The sequence below is a fragment of the Magnolia sinica genome, chromosome 6 (assembly GCF_029962835.1).
Source record: "Magnolia sinica isolate HGM2019 chromosome 6, MsV1, whole genome shotgun sequence".
Lineage (NCBI taxonomy): Eukaryota > Viridiplantae > Streptophyta > Magnoliopsida > Magnoliales > Magnoliaceae > Magnolia > Magnolia sinica.
In genome coordinates, this window is record NC_080578.1 from 23,105,019 (window position 1) to 23,132,639 (window position 27,621).

Here is a 27,621-nt window from a genome sequence, read left to right on the forward strand (position 1 = left end):
CTCTCTCTCTCTCTCTCTCTCCACACACACACACACACACACACACATGATTAATTTAACATTTTCCACCAATTTCTAGACGGTGATGGGTCATGAACTGAACATGCGGCATACATGCATGTCAACCCAGATCATCAAAATCGTGGGGCCCATTCTAGATTATGCATCCACCCAAATCACATCTATTTGATAATAATGACTACTCTGGTGGGGGGCAATCAAATGGATGGGTAAAAGGGCAATGGTCAATAATCAAATGATTCAGCTTGTCTGGTAAGAACAACTCTCGGGCATGATTCAGAAAGTCTAGATTGATGTGCATGTGTGCCTGCCATGTGCAAGGTGGATGATTCACCAACATTTTAAGAAACATGGAATATGTGAACTGGTTAAGCCGAACCATACAGTTTTAAAGTGTTATAATAAAACGAAGAAGACATTTCCAAGGTAACCGACGGCTTTCACATCATGCCTTTGTACTGTCTACTGTGGTTAGACGATTGTTTCTGTTGTTGATGCGGAGGGGAAGTTTCACCTTCAATGTCTATTGCTCTCATGCCGCCTGTCAAAGATGAGGATGAATTGCATTGATCTTTCCTCTTCTCCTTGCCGTTGTCATATTCATCTTCATCATCCATTAAGGACCCCTTCTGCAGGAGTTCTTTCACCTTCCAGAATTCGTCATAATGGGCCCTCCTAAGGTCCTTAAAGCTCAATCCGTCTCTGTCAGCATCAAAATCTGGAGGAAAATCAAGAGAGAAAAACCAAGCAAGTTACCATTATGATTTTCTTGTTCTTTATTGAATCTGAGTCAGGTAATTAGCAGTTCAAATTACAACATTAACATGTCTTAAGATTTCTTATAAATCAGAAAGTAGATCATTCAGAAAGATACAAGCTACATGGCTCTGTGGTAGACAGACTCCTGTTTCAACACTGTGACTGGGGATCAAGTGCCCATGTGGTGCGGGTGGGTGTGTGAGTGCGTGGGGTGTGGGTGTGTGGGTATAAGAAAAGAAAAAAGAAAAAAAGATACAACAGACAATTTAATGGGAGGAATTATATAATCATCGCCCAAGGTAATGCACAGCATATCTTGGTTTTCAGTTTTGTACAAATGGGCTTGTAGTTTTGTTCCTGGATAGGGCCTTCCAATTTATGGCCTGAAAATTGATGGTTAAGAAAAGAAACACAGTAACAGTCCACACTCAACTGAAGGAAGGCTCAAGATTGGTGGCCAGGATCTTCTAATCTGGGACTAGTTTAGGGGCATGGTCCATCCACGGTCAGCTACATCAGAACAATGTTCTGGACAACTGAAACATGGGGCTGCTAGGTACAACTGAAAACAACTGGGTGCATGACTTTGGTCCAGATTAATCATGGATGCTCTTCACAAAACAAATACACGCTACTCATTGTTCAAATTTCTATCAGAAATTTCATAGCCAAGTGCAGGGTGAGATGTCTCATTGAAAGAATTACAAAGAGTACAACACAATCTATTCACAATATTAACAGAAAAAGTGCATACAGGAAATTGCAGGTGGGCATATTCTTAGTAGACTGCCTAAACAGTGTCAGTAACCCACGCGGACATATGCAAAGATGGGTATTTTGAATGGCTAGGTATGAAAGACTCTGAAATCAGAAGCCTTATGCCATTTGACGGCCATCATTTCTTCCTTCCTCAAAAGAGTTGAACCTGTGCTAGCAGTTGCGGCTAGGCTGTGTTCAGCTACACAGCACACGGCAAATGGAAAAAAGCGCACATGACATTGGAACAGTTAAATATAGATTTGACAGGAGAACGTTTTCATTTAGAACACATAGTTTACATGGAAATGCTAACGGTCAAGAAGTGATAGATGTCTCGTGTAATTGTAGAAATCTAGATTTAACATTTTTTTGTCCAGGGGGAAAGCCATGGAAATGGAATCGATTTCAACACTCATTTTTGTTTCTGAGAACAGAGAAAACGTCACATCTGAGGAAATCGATTTCATTTCCATGGTTTTCCAGAGTTTTCCACCAATCCAAACAGCCCCAAGAGTTAGAAACTCCACAAGAACTTGAACAATTCATTCTACTCATGAGTATTTTGAGTTGTGCATAAATGAGAATTTTCAATTCCATGTGAAGCCAACCATGGATTGACTGATTGGAGGCAAATAATTACAGAGTCAGATCCATAGATTTTTCACCAGTGGAAGATACAAGAAAGGTTAGATTGAAGGTTTTTAATAGAGATTAGACCTCAATTGTTATTTGTTTGTTTCTTCTTCCAATAAAACTTTTGTTGTAGACAGAGGGAAATGAAACCCTTCCCATTTATTACTCCCCAAGAAAAAACTCCCCAAGAAAAAAATTGATTCCTATGTCAGTACGGATATTTACGTTTGCAGATCCCAGTAGCAGAAATCCACGATGCAAAAAACAAGAAAAGGCAACTGAGATCTAACAAATAAAGAGCAGCACTGAGATCCTCTCTCTATCCTCTCATCTATTTAAGCAGTGCTTGCTCCATGAGCTATCTTAATATGGCAAAAGGTGGGTTCCGCCTTTTCACCTTGTGTACACGTGCAGTTTCTTTCTGTGAAAGAAAAAAAAGACGGATTTTTAGTCATGACCTAATTATTTGTTGAGGTTTGCTAATCCCACCCGTGTGTATAAGGCAACCCCTCTACATGTCACCACATGCACCGATGATGCTTACGTGTGCAAAAGCTGTCCATCAGGTGGATTCCACCTTGTAGATGCCCTAGATCAAAAGTCGTGCCTGTTCACCACCGATCAGCAGGGTCACAGTTTCTTACATAGAAGGATGAATGGGATAGAGCTTGGCTGAGTTTCTAAGCAGTCCATTTATTTCTAACATACCTTTTTTAGCCAGGGCGTTGACATGGCGGGACCCACCTGATGGATATCTTGAGTCTTGTACCAGTGTACCACATAAACACATGTAGTCAAATGCAGATGGGCTGCCTCACATACGTGTCTAGGATCAGCAAACCTCAATATATGGCATGTCATAGCACAATTAACTACATTTTCATATGAACATGGATCTTAACAGTACAGCAGCAATAACAGATGAACTCTGTAGAAAAAATAAAATTTAGAGATTGAGAATATCAGCCACAGAGCAATTTGCAGGTTAAGCAAACCATGATATCATCAGATGCATCAATCACATGGCAAAAGCAGCAACATGTTTATAAGCATGTAGGTCAAAAATGACAATTAGGTGAAGCTAACAACCTTCATCATCTTGCTCCATTGCATCCGCCTCATCTTCAGATGCCCAACCCTCGCTCTTCGGGGGATACATAATACTCGATGACGCTACATCATTCAAAGCACTTCGAATTGCATCTGCATGCTCAGCATTTCCCATGCAGTTATTGAAATTTCGTACTGGTGATACTGAACCTACAAAAATCATTGTATCCAGTTAACACTGTTTGTGACTATTCCATATATTTTCATGACAATAATATGGTTATATAGGCAGTAATACATGGCTGCATCAATTTACCATCTCCATCAGTCATGCGGTGGTATGGTGTTTTGGGCTCTGTAATTTTCTGCCTCACAGGTTTATTAGCTTCAATTTCATCCAAGTTAGCCTCATTCCATCTTACATGGCCCCTGATACTCAACAATTAGGAGAAAATAGGATAATCATTGTGATAAAAAAAATGCAATAAGGTTATTTAAAAGAGGAATTAAGAGGTCCTAATGCATAATGACATGAAGTGTCCTGATGCACACGTTACATACAAGTGGGCATATGGTTCGATGATCCAGATCATTGCTCTGATGGGCTCCACAACATATAGTGGATTTCCAAAAAAAATCTTCCATACTGGAAGAGCCTAACCCTTTGCTCAGGGGACTACAAATAGATGGATAAGAAAGCAGCAGTGGCCTGGGAAATGACAGAAAATTGGTTGGCTAGGAACTTCCAATCTGGAAGATTTTTGGGGCACCCCCATCCTCAGTTGAGCCATTAGATCAATGGTCTGGATCATGGAACCATGTCTGCCACTTCTACGTAATGGGTGCATCAGGACAATTCCACATCCTAATGCACAAGACTGTCCAGACCAGATAATTAATCCATAACAAAATCCAATACAAGGGCAAATTTCCCCGTTTCGGGGCCGTATCGGCCGATACGATTTTTTGTACCCGTATCGGCCGATACGGGCCCGTTACGGGGTGTAACGGCCGTAACGGGCCGTTACGGGCCCGTAACGGGCCCGAAACGGTAACTTTTTTTTTTTTCATTTTTAGCTCGTTTTTTGCTGTTTTTTTGAAACCTTTTGCTTCCAAACTGTTTTTCACTCCTTCTACTACTAATTTCGACCAACCTTAGCTAGGTATTTGAGATAAAAACACATTATATCACAAATTTTTTTGAATCAAAGCTCGGTGGGCCATTTTTCAAAAATTCGTCAAAAATAGGTATTTATACTTTTTTTAATATGTTTTGCTGTTTTAATCATGTCATATGATGTGTTAATCATAGTAGAACATGTTAATGTACATTTTACAGATTTGGGGTGCCATTTAATAATTTTTTAATATTTTTTTCTATTTACGCATGAATTTTGGCCCCTTTTTTTAAAATTCGAAAAATCAAATTTTAATGGTTGTTTTGCTGTTTTAATCATGCCATTTGATGTGTTAATCATAGTAGAACATGTTAATGTGCATTTTACAGATTTGGGGTGCCATTTTATATTTTTTTAATATTTTTTTCTATTTACGCATTTATTTTGGCCCTTTTTTTGAAAATTCGAAAAATCATTTTTCAATGATTCTTTTGCTGTTTTAATGACATCATATGATGTGTTAATCATAGTAGAACATGTTAATGTGCAATTTCCCCATTTGGGGTGCCATTTTATATATACTTTAATTTCTTTTCTATTTACGCATTTATTTTGGCCCTTTTTTTGAAAATTCGAAAAATCATTTTTTAATGATTCTTTTGCTGTTTTAATGACATCATATGATGTGTTAATCATAGTAGAACATGTTAATGTGCATTTTACAGATTTGGGGTGCCATTTTATATATTTTTTATATTTTTTTCTATTTACGCATTTATTTTGGCCCTTTTTTTGAAAATTCGAAAAATCATTTTTAATGATTCTTTTGCTGTTTTAATGACATCATATGATGTGTTAATCATAGTAGAACATGTTAATGTGCATTTTACAGATTTGGGGTGCCATTTTATATTTTTTAAATATTTTTTCTATTTACGCATTTATTTCGGCCCTTTTTTTGAAAATTCGAAAAATCATTTTTAATGATTCTTTTTCTGTTTTAATGACTTCATATGATGTGTTAATCATAGTAGAACATGTTAATGTGCAATTTACATATTTGGGGTGCCATTTTATATTTTTCTAATATTTTTTTCTATTTACGCATTTATTTCGGCCCTTTTTTTGAAAATTCGAAAAATCATTTTTTAATAATTCTTTTGCTGTTTTAATGATGTCATATGATGTGTTAATCATAGTAGAACATGTTAATGTGCATTTTACATATTTGTGGTGCCATTTTATATTTTTATATATATTTTTTTTTCTATTTACGCATGAATTTTTGCCCTCAAAAATAATTGCAAACACATAAATGTAAGAAATTTTCATATTACATTCATTCTAATATATCTATCATGGATAGTAGATAGTTAGAAAATTAAATATATGAATTTTATAGTGGATTTCCAAAAAAATCTTCCATACTGGAAGAGCCTAACCCTTTGCTCAGGGGACTACAAATAGATGGATAAGAAAACAGCAGTGGCCTGGGAAATGACAGAAAATTGGTTGGCTAGGAACTTCCAATCTGGAAGATTTTTGGGGCACCCTCATCCTCAGTTGAGCCATTAGATCAATGGTCTGGATCATGGACCCATGTCCGCCACTTCTACATAATGGGTGCATCGGGACAATTCCACATCCTAATGCACAAGACTGTCCAGACCAGATAATTAATCCATAACAAAATCCAATACAAGGGCAAATTTCCATCAAGAAACATCCAAAATAGAGACCCTAAGCAAACAAAATCGTATAAATAGCAAATTTTTGGTGCAATAACCAAACTAAGGTTCCATGTGACTGAATCATTTTATAAGCACAACTACCAAGCTCAGTAAAATAGCCATAGAGAAAGAAAATAGCCATTAATCATGGCTGCCTACAACTTACATTCCTACCACCATTGCCGACCCACCGGCATCCTCAATGACATGATTGGATTCTGGTGGCTTTCCATGACTAGTGGTGGTTGGAATTTGCAACTACATGGTAGGTTTAGAGGGGTGAAAAAGGTGCTTCTGCTAGTGCATGCCCTCGGTGCCAATTTTGAGACTTTCGGTGCAACCATCATCCACTTTTAAGCACATCAATCAACCATCCAGATAAGCTAACCATGGGACCCACTTGTAATGTTTTAGTGCATTAGGACACCATTTACTTCCTGATGCACAAGGACCTTGTGGGCCTGATGTAGACATCAATGGTGCACCCTTTAGAGTGTACCAGAGGAGGAGGCGTTGCCGACAGAGTACCAAAGCGGAGGAGTTGATGTGGATGGATGACGGGTCCATCGGACCCACTTTCTGATGCGCTACGAGTGCAGGAGTGGCATGAATGCACCCCGATCATATATCCATGGGTCGGATTTCACACCCTACCACACGGGTGTTCACCCCGACCATAAATCCATGGGTCAGATTTCACACCCTACTGCATGGGTGTTTTAGTTTTGGACTTTTTTGTTATTTTTTTTGTTATTATTATTTTTTTTTGAAGACACAAGGTGTCCCCACCTCTTTTTGAAGTGAGACTAATCCATGCGGATACACGCAATCACCCACAACCACGTGTATCGGGAAAAGCCAAGGAGGGAAATTGAACCCTCACCTGTAGGGAGCAAACCTACGGTGAAGACCATTCGTCCAAACCTCATTGGGGCTTTATTGCAACTTTCTTTATTTTTCGTATTTTTATTATTTTTCTTGTTTCTGGGGGCTTTAATGCACTTTTACTTTTTCCATAGCTTATATATACGTTGTGAGGAATCCTATTTTCGTTATTATTAACTAAATAAGAATTTGTCTATTTGCTTCCTCTTTATTCAAGAGATTTGAGTTTCAGGATTGGCCCTTGGGCGTTGATGATTCCACCCCGATTTCGGGTTTCCCTCTTTCTAAGATCTTCGAGGTGCAGGAAAAGGTAAGAATCATCCTCCTCCTTTTCTTTTGACGACAAAGGACCTATACCTTCTTCATCTCGAACCCCTTATCCTTCACCCCTTTCGTTTCTCTCTGGATACCCCTTTCTAGTTCAAACGGAAAAGATGGATGGTTAGTTAGTAGAATCAGATCCAAGCTTACTCGTGAACTAACTCATGCTAGATCTGGGTTATCTTCATATCCCGAAGTCCTCCTTTTTTACTGTTTATGTGATCTTATGCTAAGGGGCATGATCCTGACGGAATAACCTCATCTTTGTGTTGAGATTTACCTAGTCCCTTTGTTTGGAAACAGTTAGTTAATTGGTGTATTTATTTGAATATTCTTTAACCTGATTATACATGCATCTAGGGTTAGGTTATTGCATGTCCCTGCATCAGGGCCCCATGGTTTGGAGACTGGAATTGTTGATTGGATGGGCCCCGTTGTTGATGGAAACGTCTAAAAAACTAATACATCTCATTGAATGAGTAGACTCCATTTGGTGGCCCATTGAGTAGATTGGATTGATTTTTTCTTTTTTTTGGCCAGTTCATGTTCAATGTGGGAAACAAGGGACCAATGATCTGGATAATTGAACCATGGGCCTCAACTGGATGAGTGATTTCAATAATATGATGGCACCATCTGGTGGAGCGGTTGCGATCATCTACTAGCACCCTTTGGATGAGCGGTTTTGATCATTTGCTGGGGCCCTTACGATGCACAGTTCCAATCATCTGTTAGTACCTATAGGATGCAAGTTCAGATATTTTGGTGGCTGCCTAGAAAATGATCACTGCTTCGCAAACTTAGTCTTTTGTGAGAACGGCAAAACTTTCTTATGAAACATTAATGGCTGCAATTTAATGGTGTTATGCTATTCTGTCACAGAACATGACAGAATGCGATCTCAAGGGTGTTAATAGAAATAGGGTTATAAGATAGGGTGTTATTTACAAATACACATAATGGGTATTTCCAAATACACTAAAAATGGAGGGGACTACGAGCAAGAAATCTACAATAAATTATGGCCACATCTCAAAGATTTTTAAACTTGCAAAAAAGGAGAATTGAGTCGCACATGTTTTATTTATTTATTTATTTTGAATCGCACAAGTTTGTCATGATACAACATGATGTCTACGTTGGGCTTGGCAGGCCCAATTCTGGCCTAAGTCCAGCCCACTTAGGGGCAGGTCTTGATTGGTTTCTAGGCCCATGGGTTCGGCTTGGGCCTGGACTTTTGAGCAAAGTTGTCAATCAGGCCAGTTTCTGGCCTAGCATGCTTGAGCGCTACTGTATTAGGATATCAATATTTTATTAGTACAATTAGCATATTATTAGATAGTAGGATATAAATTTATTGCCTCTTAGTAAATTTCTTAATATATGTTATATCATATATGATACATATACACACCTGCTCTTTAAAAAAAGAAGAAGAAGAAGAAGAAGATTTAGCTATCCAACTAATTTAGCATGAAAATAGAACTAGTTTTAAAATTATTGCATACATCAGATACTCAGTCTGACACCACTCCCTGAAACTCACATTCACTCAAATGTTCCAGTGAACCAGTGAATCATTTCCAATTAAGGGTCCATTTGGTGCACATAATATAATGAAAATGGATATATGTTTGGCAGTGCAACTACTTTTCAAAATAAGAATGTGCAGATAATGCAAAGCATTTAATACTGGATACTTTCTCACATCATTACATGTGTGAGAGATAAGTGCAATTGTTCCTTTATGCTCAATCCATACTTAATTCAACAATTTGGATGGTTTTGGTTGTCTTAAAAGCATCACAGATTGACAAATTTTTTAAGTGTATAAGCATTAACCACCATAATCCACAACCCATCCTAAGTTAACTCCTTTCCTTTTTAAAAAGTCAGAAACAATAAGCCTTAGGTAGGCATGGTGAGTGAGGGTTGCCCACCGCCAACACGGGGAATGACTCATTTGCATAAGATCCAAACTGTTCATCAGATGTGCCAGGACTAGTGTTTAAAGTATCAGTATCACTACAAGTTTCACTGGCCAGTGATACAGAAACAATATCGATATCGCTGATAACTGGAAATGCATGGAAATATTAGGGAAACACGGGTAAAATAGTGGAATTTTTCAATGAAACTTTAGAAGATGCTAAAATACACATATTTGCATATTTAGGAATCAAAAAATTACAAACAAAATGTATAAATAATAAGTTTTCATTTAATGGGGCCTTAAAATCATGTGTTGTCATAAGAAACTAGTCCTACCACCCTATCCATCCAACAATCTAACCTTCCATCCAAACATCCATTGATATTTGAAAAATATCAACAACATGATATCTCGCCGAGAAATCGTTGACAACTAGAAAGGAAACGGAAGACCGTGGTCTCGATATCGCCCATATTGCGATCACGATAATATCATGAAATGATTGATATTATCGTCAAAAATTTGAATATTGCATACAATCAAGCACCCATAAAAAATTTTGAAACGATTTTTTTTTTAATAAACAGATTTTGGCGATATTGATACATTAGCAATATTATCAAAAGATTGCTGAAACACTGGCGATATTATATAGTAAAAAATATTGGCAATACAAGCCACACCTGAAATTTACAAAATGAAAATATTGATACATTGGCAATACTTAGCGATACATCGCCGATACCTGAAATTTCTGAGACTACCAGTGTTATCAATATCAACAAGCTGGAGATACATATAATATCGAGGATATTTTGATAATATCGGGGATACTCCAAAATTGGCCACAACATAGTTGGCCCCGAACCAAAAATCAGATTGATCCAAAACTCATGTAACCATAGGAAATGGTTTAAAATCCTTCATAAAACATCTACGTTGACGGACCGGGGCCCACCTTAGTTCTTGAATGGCCTATTTTTTAGGAAGTTCCTTCGTCCTCGTAGGGCTCATAAATGAATGGATCAAATGACATACAAGCACTTCCATGCCCCTAAACACAACTAATGTTAGGAGTCCCAAAGGTGTGCACCTAATGGACAGTGGTTTAAATGCAAGTTTCTTCCTGACGCGTGACAATGCAACGCATCCTAAAAACCCTCTTGTCGAAATAGCTGGATTCCACAAATTTCTCAGAATCCAGCTATGCCAATAATGCCTCATTTAAAGTGGTAAAAAAAAAAAAAAAACCATGCGGAAATAGTGATTTTGAGATAATTTCATTATTTGTGTTGTCAACTAGTGAGCCAAATGCAAAATAGTATATGTGGATAGCATTATACCTACACGCATAATGCTGTGATGCAGGCCAAATTGACCCTAAATGATTCAATTGCTACACAACCATTAAAAGGAAAATCATAAATCAAAATCATCCAATTGAATTAAATCATGATTATGAGCCTATGAACCATTTAATGACTCAAATCATATTCCACAACCATTTGAATATTGTAGAAAACCAAAAGTAAAAGCTAATACAACAAAACAATTTATGACCAAACCATCCATCCATCAAACTATTAATCAAAGCATCCATCAGAACATCCAAACACAACCAATAAGGTATTCAGATATCACAAATCCTAGTTGGGCGATAAGAAAAGTGCAAACTATTTCTAACTTACAATGAAGCAGCAGTAATAGTACACATGAGCATGTCCATGATCTTTGTCTAAAAGCAGCTAAAGAAGCTAGCTTAACAGGCATACAGAATGGGTGTAACAGTCACAATAAAATTTATATTAAAAAATTGCAAAAAGATTTGGACTCAGAGCAAAATCAGCAGAATTATAGAAAAAAAATGATTTTTTCCCCAGTAAATGGCACGACTTACCTCATGTTATGAATCAACTGTCTTCTTAAATGACTGAAACACCCTCAGTAATTGCCAAATTGACCTGCTATGACAAAGAAAACAAAAATGAGAGAACTTCTCAACGATTTCTTGGAATACATAAAATACTTCAATGGGATCAAGACAATCAAAGCACTCCCAATAAATTACAAAAAAGTGCAACAGATATTCCAGACAATATATTGGACAATGGATCTATTATCTTTGACTATACTGGATCAAACTACGAATGACTGGAGATAAAGAAGCCCTAGGGCGCATTTGGATACCCTATTGAATAAAATCATCATTCGTTGTCTAATAAAGTGCAAATGACCAAATAGCTCTTTCCTCATTATTCATTACGAGGTTTAGGCTTCAAATTGTAATTATGTTACTTTCGAGTTGGACCTAAAAGACTTTTCAAAAAAAAAGTAGGACCTGAAAGGAACGAACAATTTAAGGGTTACTTCCACATTTTGAATGCTAGGAAACATCATCAACTTGGCATTTCCTCCTGTTTAAAAAACTGAATGTGTTCAATGAGCTTGTGCATCCAAATAGAGCAGGAAAAAATGCCTGAGGATAGAGGCAATGAAAACATGACTGGACCACATCCTCTTTGCTGGTTTTTCTCAATAAATTACGATTACACATCAAAACGAAACCCACAAATCGTAAGGGTGCATTTTCATTTTTGACAAATCACCACAATTAGATATCCATGCTGAATGGATAGCATCTGCTCCTCTTTGCATCTTGGGTGGTGAATGTTGTTTGGCTTTGAGTCCAAAAAAGGTACTTTCCACTGCAAATCACTATACCCAGTGTTCGAAATATCGGTATCGCACAATGTATCGCACCCTTGAGATACAGATACGTATCGGTTATCGCACAGGATATATCGTTTGTATTGCATAGTTTATCGCACTTTTTGGGAAACATGGGGAAACATTGGGAAAATGGTTGAATTTTTTAATGGAACTTTGGGGATTGTTAAAAAGGCCCTTAATACACAATACACACTTTTAAATCATAACATCTCAAAAAAAAGATGCACATAATAAATTTCCTTTGTATAGGGTCCTAAGTTATGCGGTGTTTAACTAAACTAATGCAACTATATTTAAATTGAATGGATGATATTTATAAATATATCATAGTCATGTATGAAAACACAACCAATTCATTGAAAAGCAAAATAAGAATTGAAGTAAAATTTGATAAATATACATATCAATGATGGGGACTAGTTGTGGTCTAGACCCACATAGAGTTGCGTGGTGGCTCGTAATCATCATCTCCATCTCGACGGGGCTGGGCATAGTACTGCTGCTCCACAATTCGACAATATTGTGCCCAAGTCATAGCAGAGTGGTACCAGTTAAGATACTCCCTTACATAACGCTGGTACTCATCCTCTCCAAACTGAATCAATACGCCCATTCGTGGGTACTGTGTAATTGTCACAGTCTGTAACTGATATGGATCTGGGAAGGGCACATATGAAGCTCATTGGTATCCATATTGTTGGCCATATCCATACTGCTGTTCATATCCTTGCCCATATGCAGAAGTGAACTCCTGACCAGGGTTGAAAAATGATGTGCTGTAACTGCTGGAGTCACTCGTCGCATATCCACTAGGTCCATATCCATGCTCATGGCACAGAACTCGAGCTACTCTCCAGTGTTTGTGATCCAGATTCATATTGTGGCCTGTAACTCGAGCTCCCCTCCCTCGTCCGTGATCCAAATTTAGAGTCATCTCGCTTGCCACGAACGCTTGTGTCCCTCATGCATTTTGCTAGCAGCTCCTCCTCAAAATCTGAAAGTTTATGAGTCTTCTTTTTCTGCAGTAGCTTTTGACGCGTGTATGTTTTATTGTAAACAAGATGAGGTCGTGGTTCTCCTGGACGAGAACCATGGTCAGGGTCCTGCATGGAATGATCGAAATTCTCCTCCCCGGTAAAAGGGCTAAGAGGCCTCTTATCCTGACTCCCACCCGTGTCGCCACCATCTCCGTTGCCACCACCACCATCATCATCATCATCATTACTGTCATCAGAGTCATCGTCACCCTTATCGCCACCATCATCATCACCGGACTCATTTTCTGCATCACTCTCTGACTCAGTCTCGGTGTCAGATAATGTTTCCCCGCCACGTGTCCCGCGTGATAGTGACTGCCGCGGGCTGCCCTCCGGACTCCTCGTTAATGGGTCGAATGCTTCATCAGGAGACCTCTGCTGCTCCACATATTTGTCAACATTAATCCCTTGTGTCTCTGCTTCTGCTGCAATATGTGGCTCTGGTCGCCCATCCGAGGTATCTAAGTCATCCGACCTAACCCACTAGTAAACTAGGTCATCCTCCGCATCCTCAGCATATGCATGCTGTCCGACCGTCATCAGGTCCAGTGGGTCTTCCTGTGCTTTTCTTCTTCTTTCCGAGCGGAGCAACCTCTCTCGTAACTTCATATTGTAGTGACAATACAATAGCTTTTGAAGCCTCTCATACCCTATTCTATTACGTTTATTTGTATGTATGAGGGAGAATGTACTCCAATTCCTTTCACAGGGTGATGAGGACACTGTCTGTGCAAGCACACGGACAGCCAGTCGTTGTAAAACCTCACAGTCAGTCCCATACATGGACCACCATTCGCCTACATATCATAAGATTCTTTCATTATCCTAGATTTTCCAAAATAATATAAAAGTTAAGTTTACTACAGTGACTCACATGGCATCATGGCGTTCCTTGACTTCACTGCAGGGTGACACCCAAACATCCCAACTGCGTCGCGGAATTTAACAATCTGTTGATGGTGTATAGCAACTAGAATAAGTGTTTAATGATTGAGATGAAGATCAGGAGAATGTAAGTGCAGAACATATTTACCTCACTACCAAAGGTGCCTTTCCCTGGACAGTCGGGGAATAAGTGATCGTACACCTCATGTACAGCCCTTTTTAATGAATTATCATCGAAGAGGTTCCAGCTGTATTGGTATTTGGGATTTAGGAAATATGCTGAAAACCAACATGTACACATCAATACAACCCTCATTTATTATTGCATATGGAAAAAAAATCCATATAGGTACTTACCAGCCTGATGTAGTGGGTGAGAAAGCGTCCTTTCCCAACGATCGTCTATTATTGCATGCACCCACTTATATGCATTGGGAGCTTTAACCATGATAGCCTCTTTCATCAGCTGTATAGACGGATACAATGACCCCATCGACGGATTTGTCTCATTGTCCACCATCCTCAACACCACATAAATAGGCTCTATAATACCCACAACACCACGCACTTTATCCCAAAATGAATTTCCCAGCACCAACTCTTCAATTCTATAGGTTACTTTTGTCAACCTCTTTTTCCATTCTACATAATCATGAGCGGCGAAAAGCTCTCGTAACCCCTGTTTGTGTTTGAGAAAGCTACTTAAGGCAATATAATTTGTGGCGAACCGCGTCGCTCCGGGGCGCACTATATCCCCACCACACCTCTCGCGCATTGCGGCTAATAACCAGCTATGGTTGTATACAAAGTTTGTGATGAGCCGTGCATCAGTAATTACAGTCTTCACCGATAGCCTATCCCCGATCGCCTTCAGCATGAGATCGATGCAATGGGCTGCGCAGGGGTTCCAATACATATGATACTTGCTCTGAATATCCTTCCCCGCCTTAACAAATGCACTCCCATTATCCGTAACAAACTGCACAATATTTCTCCTCCCAACATCTTGCATGACGTTGTGCATTAGTTTGTAAATGTAGTTAGAATCCTTGATCTTACTACTTGCATCTATACTCTTTAGGAACACCGCCCGTCTCTTGAAATAGACCATAAAATTTATAATCGACATCTTCGTCGGTCCGGTCCAACCGTCACACATGACGGTGCAGCCATACATCTCCCATGACTGCCGATACGAATCAACGTATGTCTTCATTTCAATATGTTCATCATCCAAGTATTTCCCCATGATCTGGGCGGGTGTGGGAGGCTGCACACCCTCACCCCCACGCTGCACTTCACTTATCATATTTTTAAAGTGCGGGCTTGCTGCGGCATTTGTGGGGATTTGATCCTATATAAAAAAATTTGCTATAAATTTTTCAACCTTTTTCCTCACATCCCCTCCATTAAACATCTCATTTATTTTCTTTTGTGTCCCTCCTACCTCTTTGTACATCCTCGAATCTGAAGGTATATCCGGCACCCGCATGTTACTACTCCTGCCCATGCCCCATATTTCTCCCCGCCTACTACCCTCCCCTGATCCACCCCTAACACTCTCCCCTGCTCCACTCCCTCCACCACGCTCATGGATAGACCCCTCAAATCTAGGCCTACTTATGTCCCACCTCCTATCTTGATCCCTCTCTCACTGATCCCGTACGGACTCTTGAATTGTACGTCTGTATTCGGGATCATCATCATTATCGAGATCCACTACATCATCCTCATTTGCATATGGTGGCCGCTCCAACTCCTCCCTAATCTTCCTCTCCTGTGCATGTCATTCTTCTTTTGTCTTCACATTTTTTTTCAATATGGTCCTCATCTGTTCTCGTACATCCTGTGGGCACTTTGGGCAATCCACAACATTGCGATACCCTCCTGCTAAATGCTCCTTTAAGCGGGTTACCCCACCACTCCTCGATACATGACGACATAAATTACAAATACTCTCGAATCGATTATCGGGAATGGGCCGACCGTACCTCCACCCTATATCAAGTTGCCTACCTCCTCTTCCTCCCGACATATTTTATCTGTAAAATAATATTATATTAGTACTTGTTAGGGCCCACCTTAGGGCATGTGTTGTATATCCATGACACTCATCCATTTTGTTAGATTATTTTAAGGAATAGTCCATAGAGCACCATCCACACGTACATGGTATTGGACGCTTAGATTTGCCCGATTGGTGTGATTTTTACATGGTATTCAATGACATGTATTGTGCATCTAATAGACGGTACAGATCAATAGATTGGACTATTCAAGTATCATGGTGCAACTAGAAGTACTATAACTTACAGTACTCCGAAGGCGCTGGATCATTTTTTTCAAAATAGATGGGAAAAACTTGTTTTCTTTTTTTTTCTATTTTTTTCTTTTTCTTTTTTTTTCCGAAGGTAACCATATTTAATATAAAAAGTTGATATTTCTCGCATCATGAAATGGATTATACTATGGTATATGCCCTTGGTTACTTTTGGAAGGCATCTGTAGTTGGCAAGCTTAAACAACAATCTGGACCGTCCACACTATGGGCCCCATTGTGGATGACCATAGTGAAAAATTCTCATTGATTTGATGATCTAAACATTGAAAAATGTGGCCGTCAGATGATCAGAAACAACATTGGAGTCCAAACCAACGAATGGAATTGGAGATTTAAGATGGACCGGACCGATCAAATGCATTTATAGTTTGAAAATCAGATGGTTTGGGCTTTAAAAAAAAAAAAAGATGAACGGCGTAGATATAATAAATACATCACTTTGGGGCCATGTAACTTTGATCTCCTTTGAACCGTTCGTACAGCTGGAGCTCGAGGAGCATCAATGCTGGCCTTTTACAGCAGGAAGCGGATTGCGTACTGGGTAAACTCTGTGGGGTCCACCTTGATTTATGTATTTTATCCACTCCGTCCATCCATTTTACCTGATAATGTTAGGGCTTTAACCAAAAAATTAAGTATATCCAAACCTCAATTGGACCACACCACAGGAAACAGTGTGAATTGAACATCTACCATTGAAAATTTCTTGGGGGCCACGGAAGTTTTGGATCAAGCTTGTCTTTGTGATTTCCCTTCATCCATGTTTTTGTGATCTTATGAACAGGTTGGATGAGAAATAAACATCACTGTGGGCCCTATAAAGGTTTCAACGGTGGAAATCATTATTCCAACTGTTTCCTGTGATATGGTCCACTTGATCTTTGGGTATGCTTAAATGTTTGTCTCAACCCCTAAAATAAGATGGAAAAATGTATGGACGGCGTGGATAGACCAGATACATTCACGGTGGGCCCAACAGAGTTTACTCAGTACGATAATAGCGTACTGAGTAACTCAATACGCAATCCGATTTCGTCCTGCACGGGAACCTAAGTGGGGCCCACCATGATGTTCACGAGAAATCCATACTGTTCATCCATTTTGTGAGTTCATTTTAGGACATGAGACCACAAATGAGCAGGATCTAATATTCAAGTGGGCTGAAAACATGAGAACTAAACTTCCACAGTTGAAATATTCGTGGGGCCATAGAAACTTTGAATCAGACTAATATTTGTGTTTTCAGTTCATCCTAGTAGGAATGACGTTATGAACGGCATGGATGATAGGTCGGCCCACACCAAATACCAAAAATGAGGTAGATTCAACAATCCAACGCCGGTGTTGCGTGGACTATCCAACCTGTTTATGCGTGCTACTCAAGTGACGTCACCAAGTTAACGTGGGTCCCACTATGATGTATTTTTTCTATCCACACCGTCCATCCATTTCAATAGATCATTTTAGGGCGTGAGCCAAAAAATAAGTCAGATCCAGGGCTCGAGTGGGCCCCACCACAGAAAACAATGGAGAGAGTGACGTTCACCATTAAAAATTTCTTGAGGGCCACCAGAGATGGATGGTCAAGATGATATTTGTGTTTTCCATTATTCCATATCTTACTGGACTTATGAACATTTTAGATCACAAATAAACATTATAATGAGCCCTCAACAATGCTACGAGTTTCAATGGTGGGCGTCACTCTCCCCGGTTTTTTCTGTGGCGGGGTCTAATAAAGATTTATATTTACATCATTGTTTGTGTCATGCCCTAAAAAATTATTTCCAAATTAATGGATGGTGTGGATACGACACACACATTATCGTGGGACCCACAGAACACGGACATGGCTTTATGCGAGTGTACAGTGAGTAACTCGCTAGGCTTAGCGTACTTTGTAAACTCATGTGAGGTCCACCACGATTTATGTATATTATCTGCTCCGTCCATCCATTTTACTAGATAATTTCAGGGCTTTAGCCCAAAAATAAACCATATATAATGTTTAAATGGGCCACACCTTACAAAACAGTTGAATTGAACATCCACCGTTAAAACACCCTTTTTGGCCACAGAAGTCTTGGATGATTGGATCCATCTTAAATTCATATTTTCCCTTCATCCACGTCTATCTGATCTTATTAACGGTTTAGATGAATGATAAGCATCACTGTATGGTCCAGAAAGGTTTCAAGGGTGGAAATCAGTTTCACCACTGTTTCATGTGGTATGATCCACTGCCCCTCTCTAAGTTTTGGGATAAACCCCTAAATTTAGATGGAAAAACAGATGGACGGCGTAGATAGACCACATACATTACAGGTGGGCCCAACTGAGTTTACTAAGTACGATAAGAACGTGCTCAATAAACCACCTTATGCGCCGATCCCTGTTTCACCCATCCCGCACGTCTCCTTCATTTTCCCCATCCGTCGCGAGAGCTTTCCCTCTCCTTCACGCAGCGAGGGTTCTGGAGAGGATTTCTCTTCCGTTTCCTCAAATCCGGCTTGATTTCTCACCGAATCGCCGAGAAATCCGCACAGGCACGCTCCAATCAGCAAAGGAACCGAGAAATTGAAGAAAATATCAAGAAAAATTCGAAGAAAGAGGGAGAAGGCTACTTACCTGTCGAATGGCCCACCTCTGATCACTGCTACAACCTACGGCTACAGGTATGTATCCGATTTCTCTCTCCCTCTTTTTTTTTTTTTCTAATTCAAATTTTTTTTTATTCTCCACCACCTACGGCATCGGCTTTTTATCGTCGTGGGTTGTTGGCTACAGTGGGACTTGTGAGTCCCCTGCAAATGCACCCGTGACTGTCCGTGACTCTGTTTGTCGATTTCCGACAATAATGGAGGCGGAAATACCGCGATATCTAAATCGGGGTGGGTTGTATCAGCGATGTCGACAATGTATCGCACGATATCGACGATAATATCGTACGATATCTAAAGTTTTGGATTTTTTGTATCTTCCGGGTGTTATCGGGGCTGTTTCGTCTCGCCGTGGTGCGATACCGATAATATCGGCCGATATATCGGCCGATAGTATCGATATTTTGAACACTGACTATACCTACCTTTCTGATGCTAGCGATATGAATTGCAAAGCAGTGTTTTAAATAGTGGTAGCGTGATGCATAGTGCTCGGCCCTCAATAGTGTGTATCTTAAATACATAGCGTGTAGCGTAAGCTACACGATACTTCTATTTTTTAATTTAAAAATAGGACAAATATAATAAATAGTGAAAAAAAAAGGAAAAAAATATATATAAAAATGCCTAAAAGATGATTCATGTTATCAATTATAAGCATGTTCAAAAAAGCTATTAGTTATCATTTATCAAAAGCCAATCCACATATATAAGCCAAATCAAATAATTATCACATCAACAACTTTCTAAGCAAACCACTTTAATTAATAATGTCTAATTGAAACCACAAGTCACAGTTATGAAAAGAAATAAAAATCTCATAGGTTAAAAGTATAAAGTACAATACAAGTGTCACATTCCTCAACATTAGAAACAAAGAAAACGTGAAAAAAAATAAAAAATAAAATAAAATATAAAAAAATACATTGTAGCTTACGCTACGGATGCTACGCGCTACGTAGCTATAGTGTATGCTACGACCCCTGTAGCGCTATTTGAGACGCTACGTAGCGTTACGGCCACGCTACGCTACAGTGTACGCTACGGGCGCTATTTGAAACATTGTTGCAAAGCATCCATATCACTATTGGAAAGGGGCAAAGATCCAAATGCACCCAAAGGAAACTAGTGGAACAAGAAAAGCTAAAAACCCGGCACCAAATGCAACAATATCATGATTCAGGGAAAGGAAAAAATAAAAAATAAAAAATAATCATGATTTATAGAAAGCACTTCCCACAAAAGATTTCAAACCTGTAAACTCAGTAGGCCTGAGGAAAAAAAATGCTTCTTTTTTATTAATAGAATACTGAAATATTATTGAGGAAAAAGCTAAAAAGATTTTTTTTTTAAAAAAAAAACAGTCATCCAAAAGTTGCACTTCAACCAAAGGATAAAGCAGAATTAAATCTGAATTTCTATTTCTGCAAATACTCCTAGAAACACAAAAACTTGACACGATTTCCAGCCGCGTAAGGTCAACTCATTGAGTCTTCAGACTTGACTGGGTGTATAATGAATAACAAAATATTTAACAGTCATAAATAGTTAAATTATGTAGAATGACAAATGTTCACATTGACATCTTAATAGACTACTAAGTTACCATACATTGAGCTTATACATCAAAGTGCCATGCATATACAAACATTCCAGCCACTGAAGAAGTAGACCCCAACTTGAAGATAATCGGGTGCAAAAAAAAAAAAATCAGGCAGATCCATTCATCAGGTGTGCCACAATGTAGAAAACAATGGATGGACAATTGATCTACTCAATTTACACATGTGGCCACCTGATGAATGGATCGATTGTTATCTGCATCCACTGATTTTCAAGGTGGGGTTATCTATTCAGCGGCTTGGATGTTGTATAATAAGCGTGGCATTTTGGTTATGTGCACTCAACGGAGGATAACATAGTAGTCCACTGGGATGTAGGTAAGCACAAGGTATTCAAACTCAGTTATGTAACGACTGTTACGTAACAGTAATGGTCAGAACCGTTACGCGTTACAGGGTCAAAACAGCCATAACGGCCGTTATAGGGCAAAAAAAAAAGAAAAAAGAAGAGAGTATATAAAGGACTTGTAACGGTCTTGTAACAGCTTTTTCACAAAATAAAAAAAAATGGCCGTAATGGCTGTTACGGCCAATATCTTAATGGTAACAGTGGTGGCCGTTACGGCCACCGTTACAGTTTCAGAACACCTTGGGTGAGCCTTTCTAAATCAAAAGACTTCAATAAGTAGGCAAGCAAAATGTCGATGATTTGATCCGCACAGTGTTTGGGCGAATGGCAAGTGTCTTGGGTGTGCTCCCCACAGACGCAAGTTCGATTCCCCTCCCCAGGATTACCCAATGCATGTGGTTTGCGGGTGATTGCATGGATCCGTGGGGAATAGTCTTGTCTCAAAATGGAGTGGGGGCACCTTGACATCATTAAAAAATAAAAATAAAAATAAAAATAAATGTCGATGATTTGGTGGTTTAGCTGCTTGCAACAATTAGTGATCAATGCATTGACGACATTAGCCGATATTGTCAATATCAACATGGTGTTGATACAATATTACGGGTTTGTAACATAAAATGCATTGTATCAACTACATCGGTCAATACATGCTGATATATCGTGACATTATTGATATCATTATCACTATATATAGGCAAAGCACCCCCTCTATAAGATTACACTGTATCAATTGATGCTTGTGAAATATCATAAATATTGAGTGATATTAGCATATGCTGCTGAAAATTTAAAAAAAAAAAATCAAAAATTGAAAAGTCCCATTTTAACTCAGATTTTTTGGGGAAAATTGTTCCTACGTGTGTTTTGACAACTCCACCCTAGCTGCTTTGCATTGAAACACAATTTTGGCGTAGAAACTGCAATCTGAGAGCAAAATCAAGTAGTTAAAAAAAAAAAACAATGAGTGAAAATTTTGATTTCAGTTGTTCAAGTTCATTTTTCCAACAGATTAGGGAGAAAACAAGTACAAATCCATCTATACATGAGTTTCATGAATTGCTATGTAATTGAGGCAACAAATTTTGGATTTGAAGGTGGAAAATGGAAGATATTGGGGAAATTTGAATTCTACCGGTTTCGCCCTTTAAAGTTGCAATTTGTGTGCAAATATACGTTTATGAGCAAGTAGTTCTCACATTATAGGAGATAATAAACATGAGATGAGGAGTCTATTGCACAAAGCATTGGGCCCATAGATGTCAGCGATGAGCGGAGGAGCTCCACTTCCATGATGCATTATATAGCCATGGGATGCGCCACTCCAATGGCTATGTCACTCATTCGCAGTAATTCAACTATGGATATGGTTAGAACTAAGCTTACAGATCATGGTTTTAAATATCGTCCAACATGACGTGGTATCGTCCAAGTCAAATGAATGAAATGGGACCAAGTCAGACCAAGTTGAGACGAGCCGTACCAGTTTCAATCCTAGGTGAGTTGCACCTTGAAATTTGGTACTTAAAATCTATGCTACATATCAGATCAAGGATATGCCTATGGGCAGAGGTATCCAGAACATGGTTGGGGAGGTGACCAGCCACAAGCACAACCGGTGCTGGTGCAGGTGATGGTTACTGCTCACAATCAATTGATGGGCAAACAAGTGAGTTTGGTGAGAATAAGTAGCTGAGAGATATGTCAGAGAGTACACTGCTTGGTACCATCAGCTCATGAGCTAAGTACAACACTGCAATTATGTGTAGTAGCATTACAGCCGCCCAATAGCAAAAGCAATGACAACTTTGAGCCACCTCATAACTTCATGTGGATATGAGTCTGAGTTGCTTGTCCAACAATGAATAGCTTTGTCCCCTAAACAACGGAAAACTATTACAAAGTTTTTTATAATGTTTTGAGTAAAAAGTGTGTAATCATGTCTTTAACATCTCCAAAAATTTCATTGGTAAGTTCCATCATTTTCTAGAAGTTTTTCTAATGTTCCCCTCAAACTGCAATACGTGCAATATTTCCTAATGTTTCTCCCAATTTTCTGTATCCCAAGGGTGCAATACATGGTACAGTACCAATACATAAAATATTGGCATCCATGACTATGGTTGTTTTAACCTTTGCATCAAACCAAGTGACTTGGTTCAAGTCTCCATGAGTGATGTAACTGATTCAATGAGTCTCATCCCCATGTCACACCGGACCAGTTTGGTCCTACGGAGTTCTACCGAAAGTAAGCTGCCTTCGGGTGGCTGGCAGGTAGGAGGAGGATTCTTACGGTTGATAATATGAAGCGTGGAATGCAGCTTCAGAATGTTTGTCTGATGTGCCTTCAGGCGGAAGAGACTGTGAACCACCTTTTTTTTTGCGTTGTTCGTTCTGTTCCGATATTTGGTGGACTGTTCTCCAGCTTGCGGGGGTCTCCTGGGTCATGCCGAATTCCATTGATGATCTTCCTAGCGCGTGGCATGCGGAGTTGGGAGGTGCGCTCTGTAGGAGGAAATGGAGGATTATCCTCCTAGCAGTGCTTTGGGCGATATGGGCTGAATGCAACAACCGGTGCTTTAGGAATTCTTCTGCTTCTGCCGCAGGGGTGTTCCAAAGTCTTAGTTTTCTTTCGTGACTGCGCTCCTTAGTCGAGTTTTTGGTTTTTTTGGGGTTTCGCTGCCATGGGGTAGCGTTTTGTTTCTATTATTTTGATTTTCTTTTGTTTTTCTCTTCTTCTCCTTTCCTTTCCTGTTTTTACTTTTTTCCTTTCCCCTGTGTTCAGCCTTGTTTCTCTTCAATAAAATTATTATCTTTCAAAAAATAAAATAAAAAAGATCTTGCTAGGCAAGTTGACTTGGCCAAGTTTTGAGTCGAGTACCAGTTTTAGAGCTATGTTTTGAACATCTAGAACCCAATGAGAAAAACCTATTTAAGACAGAATCATCTATAAAAACAGGTGAAAGCTGCTACATGGATGCTTATTTGGTTAAAATGGCCACACACACACACCTATTACATGGATGCCCATTTAGTTAAAATGGCCACACACACACACACACACACACACACAACTTCAATTAAAGCAGTTCGAATGTCTACGTACAAGAATAATGACTGACATTGTAATCAAATATTTGGGTGAATATCATTCCTTGCCTCCCAAATCTTTTTTTTTTTTCCAAAGTAGTCCTGTATAAATTAATTCCTCTCTACTATATTTTCCCACCTTCCACTCAATTCTATCAATGGATGATGACTAATCTCTTTCTTTCAATCGCCTTCAAAAAAAAAATTTAATGAGTTTTTTTAATTTATTATTAAATACCACATCATTTTGCTAACTGTTGGCAGAACAACAAAATTTGCGAAGTTCTGCCTCATACTAACAAATTGGACCGAAATCTAAAATAAGATCAGAACATTCGCCTATTTCTGAAAATTTATTGCAATAGCGTACATGAGAATTGACACTTGGAAGACCCAATAATTTTATATCATAAGTGCTGCATCCTATGCTTTATCCTAGAAGGTGGTGCATTCAAATAGAACAAGCAAAACCTACCCAAAACTCCAATTTTCGTAATGACAAAGTAACCAATGTGACATACTAATACCTAAGGGATTGTTTGGCACCCTTGGAAGTACACATATGGAAGTGGAGTCTGTTTCTTGGGCAAAATTCCTGTTTGGGGAGCTAGAAACAGGGTGAAACAGATTCCAACTGGAATCCAATTCCTACTTAGGCCCCTTTTCTATTCCTGCCCGAAACAACTTTCTAGATTCTACAACATTAAATCCCAAGTTGCCAGGCATGACTGACAAAATCCAATCCTTAGGTAATTTGTTTCCTGGAAACAAATCCATTAGTAACTTTTACGGGTCATTTGGATACCTGTAACATTTCTAAAATGTAACAAAGTTACAGGTGAGATTGTTGCAGCTGGTGTTTGGGAGAGGAAAGTCATAGGTAACTTTTTCTCAACCTGTGACTTTCTTACAGGAGAATGAGGCAAAAATGATAGAGGGAGTTGAGTCGTTTTCTAAGTTACTTGTATCTTCGATACAGGTAGCGATAAAGGTAACGCTTGAAATTTTCGAAATCAAAATTTCTGAGAAGAATCGTAGCTTGCATTTAAGAGGCCTACCTACATTCAAACAGAGTGATAGCTGAGTGAACACTAAAGGCTATAAGCGGCCATTGAAGGCTATGAGGCCGCATTCGGACGCAATGAAGGCTATGAGGCTGCCACTGGGGAGAATCGCAACTGTATTGAAGTCGGTTGGTGGCCCTTTTGCTATATAAACAGCTTTTCCCCCCTCCAGTGCCTCCATCTCCCTCTCTCTCAGTCTCCTTCTCCCTCTCCCATCGAGCTCCAGCAAGATTGCCCTAAGAAATGGATGGACGGCATGGATATAACACATGAATCATGGTGGGGCCCGCATAGCACCATCATTAGTAATCACTTTTAGCAGACTACTGTCCATGGGCTGCTTACGTGTTATGTGGGCTCACTATGATGTACATAAAAAATAAGGGCCTGTTTGGATTAAGGTACATCACTAGAAACAATGTACATAAAAAATGAGGTACATCACTGGAAAAAATAAAGTTGGTTGAAATAAGGTAAATCCACTATTCCAAATCATTTTAAGTCATCGGCCCAAAAATAAGGTACATCAAAATTTCAAGTGGACCACATCATTGGAAACAATGTTGATTGAACACCCACCATTAAAAACTTTTGGTGGGCCACCAATGTTTTCGATCAAACTGATATTTGTTTTCTTCCCTTCATCCAGATCTTTATGACCTAATCAACGGGTTGGATGTGAAACAAATATTACAGTGGGCCCTAGGAGTTTTTTAATGGTGGACTTTCAATCATTATTGTTCTCAATGGTGTGGTCCACTTGAGATTTAGATATCCCTCATTTTTGGAGTCAAGCCCTAAAATGATCCAAAAGAATGGATGGATGGCATAGATAAAACAAATACAAGATGGTGGGCCCCACAGATCATCGGCCATTATGCATGCCTTCTAGCCAAACTGTGTCCGTCGACCCGAACGCAAAAATAAAAAAGAACGTAAGGAAAACAAGCAATAGAAAGAAAGAAAGGTGTTTCCAACTTTGTTGAAGCTCGAAGGGAGAGGGAGAAGGAGACTGAGAGAGGAAACAAAGGCTGAGAGAGGGAGATGGAGACATTAGAGAGGGATATCTGTTTATATAGCAAAATGGCCACCAACCTTCTTCAATACACAGTTGCGATTCTCCCCAATGGCAGCCTTGTAGGCTTCATTGCGTCTGCATGTAGCCTTATAGCCTTCAATGGCTGCTTGTAGCCTTGCCTTCAATGGTCACTTGTAGCCTTCAATGGTCGTTCAGCCTTCACTCCGTCTGAGGTAGGTAGGCCTCTTCAATGCAAGCTGCAATTCTTTTCAAAAATTTTGATTTTAAAATTTCCAACCGTTACCTTTATTAAAGATACAAGTAACTTGAAAAATGACTCAAGTGATTGTATCATTTTCGCCTCTCCTGTAAGAAAGTCAGAGGTTGAGAGAAAGTTATCTGTCACTTTCCTCCCCCAAATACCACCTGTAACAATCTCACTTGTAACTTAGTTACATTTTAGAAATGTTACAGGCATCCAAACAGGCCCTAAGTTACTTTTAAGTAAGTTATAACTTATATCCAAACAAGATTACTTGTAACTTTCTTTCACCTGTAACTTACATGTAACTTACAACTTTAAAAAACTTATAGGCATCCAAACATGCCCTTAAACTCTTAGTTGCCAAACGACCCCTACATGAATTATCAAGAACTAAATTTCCATGCATGTCACCCACATGTCATGTTCCGGACTATTCATCTATTGTAACCTTCCATAGAAAGGCCATGTACAAAATAAATAAATAAATAAAAATCCATTGACTGGATTTTTTTGCCCATGAACGTTGATTGTATATTGGATATTTTCGAAGCCGATAATTTGTAATCCTCAAGAGTCCTCCAATCGGTGGCTAATATCACCTGATTTAGGGGCACGCCCTATATCCCCAATGGGGCCAAATAGACAAAAGGTTCAAATCATGCACATCAGCACATGTGTATTGATTGATAGGATACTGAATCCTTGATTACTGATTTAGATTGCGTTTGGCTCATGGACACTGGAGGATCGAAGACAAATAATTTTTTTATTCTGGGGCCTTGTTTTCCTCGTGTTGTATTGGAAAGAAAGAACTCCACCTATCCACCACACAGGTACCATTTCAAATCACGGATTATGGGCATGTTTGGTTGCATCAAATTTCATGAAATAACATGAAATTTTGCACCAAATAGACTGATTGATCATGAAATTTCATGATATCTGCTGCAACCAAACGCACCTGTCATGTCAGATAATTCTCAGAAATAGCAATTATTTGCTAATTCCGGAATCCAACTCCGACAAATCAAAATCAAAATCAACAAACAACATTCACCAAACCCCTTTCCACAAAGCATCAATCGATCTGCAAACATCAAATACCTTTTATTTTATTTATTCTTTTTTTATATATATAAAGAAAATAACAACTCAACTAAAATAAGGCATTTCCAAATCGAGAAACGATACACATCCAGAATTGTGTTTCAAGGAGAAAAAACAAAAACAAACAAACAAAAAATAAAAAATAAAAAATAAAATCGGAAAAAATGCAAATGAGAGGGTTAAAAACAGTCGAAATCGAGAATAAGGTACCTTGAGTGAAAAGGGGTGGAGAAATCAGGTCTCG

At 39.0% G+C, this 27,621-nt stretch overlaps 2 protein-coding genes across 4 annotated transcripts; both read right to left on the reverse strand.

The window, feature by feature from the left end:
* Positions 1-377: 377 nt before the first annotated feature.
* LOC131248541 (protein phosphatase inhibitor 2-like) lies at positions 378-27,621 on the reverse strand. Of its 3 annotated transcripts, none has more exons than XM_058248861.1 (5): positions 27,588-27,621; positions 11,107-11,170; positions 3,539-3,651; positions 3,262-3,432; positions 378-739 (listed from the first exon to the last, which is right to left on the reverse strand). In XM_058248861.1, the coding sequence occupies exons 2-5, from the start codon at positions 11,109-11,111 to the stop codon at positions 462-464; spliced, it is 567 nt and encodes a 188-aa protein (XP_058104844.1). In that variant the 5' UTR covers positions 11,112-11,170; positions 27,588-27,621; the 3' UTR covers positions 378-461. The 3 variants fall into 3 exon arrangements, with proteins under 3 accessions (XP_058104844.1, XP_058104845.1, XP_058104843.1); XM_058248862.1 differs by lacking the exon at positions 27,588-27,621 and adding an exon at positions 26,083-26,104; XM_058248860.1 differs by lacking the exon at positions 27,588-27,621 and adding an exon at positions 23,127-23,766 and having other exon boundaries at positions 11,107-11,173.
* On the reverse strand, positions 13,143-14,738 carry LOC131249559 (uncharacterized). The gene is made up of 4 exons (XM_058250364.1): positions 14,258-14,738; positions 14,010-14,140; positions 13,851-13,926; positions 13,143-13,773 (listed from the first exon to the last, which is right to left on the reverse strand). Exons 1-4 carry the CDS (start codon positions 14,736-14,738, stop codon positions 13,460-13,462), a joined length of 1,002 nt encoding a protein of 333 aa, XP_058106347.1. The 3' UTR covers positions 13,143-13,459.

Excerpts from the sequence above, each read along its gene's own strand:
- LOC131248541 (XM_058248861.1), bottom strand. Across the intron at positions 3,433-3,538 it reads CCGCATGACTGATGGAGATG|GTTCAGTATCACCAGTACGA; the intron begins GTAAATTGATGC and ends TGATTTTTGTAG. Across the intron at positions 740-3,261 it reads AATGGAGCAAGATGATGAAG|ATTTTGATGCTGACAGAGAC; the intron begins GTTGTTAGCTTC and ends ATTTTCCTCCAG.
- LOC131249559 (XM_058250364.1), bottom strand. The coding sequence starts at position 14,738 with ATGCTGAAGGCGATCGGGGATAGGCTATCGGTGAAGACTGTAATTACT. Across the intron at positions 14,141-14,257 it reads GCATGCAATAATAGACGATC|CATATTTCCTAAATCCCAAA; the intron begins GTTGGGAAAGGA and ends GTTGGTTTTCAG. Across the intron at positions 13,774-13,850 it reads AAGGAACGCCATGATGCCAT|GCGAATGGTGGTCCATGTAT; the intron begins GTGAGTCACTGT and ends TATGATATGTAG.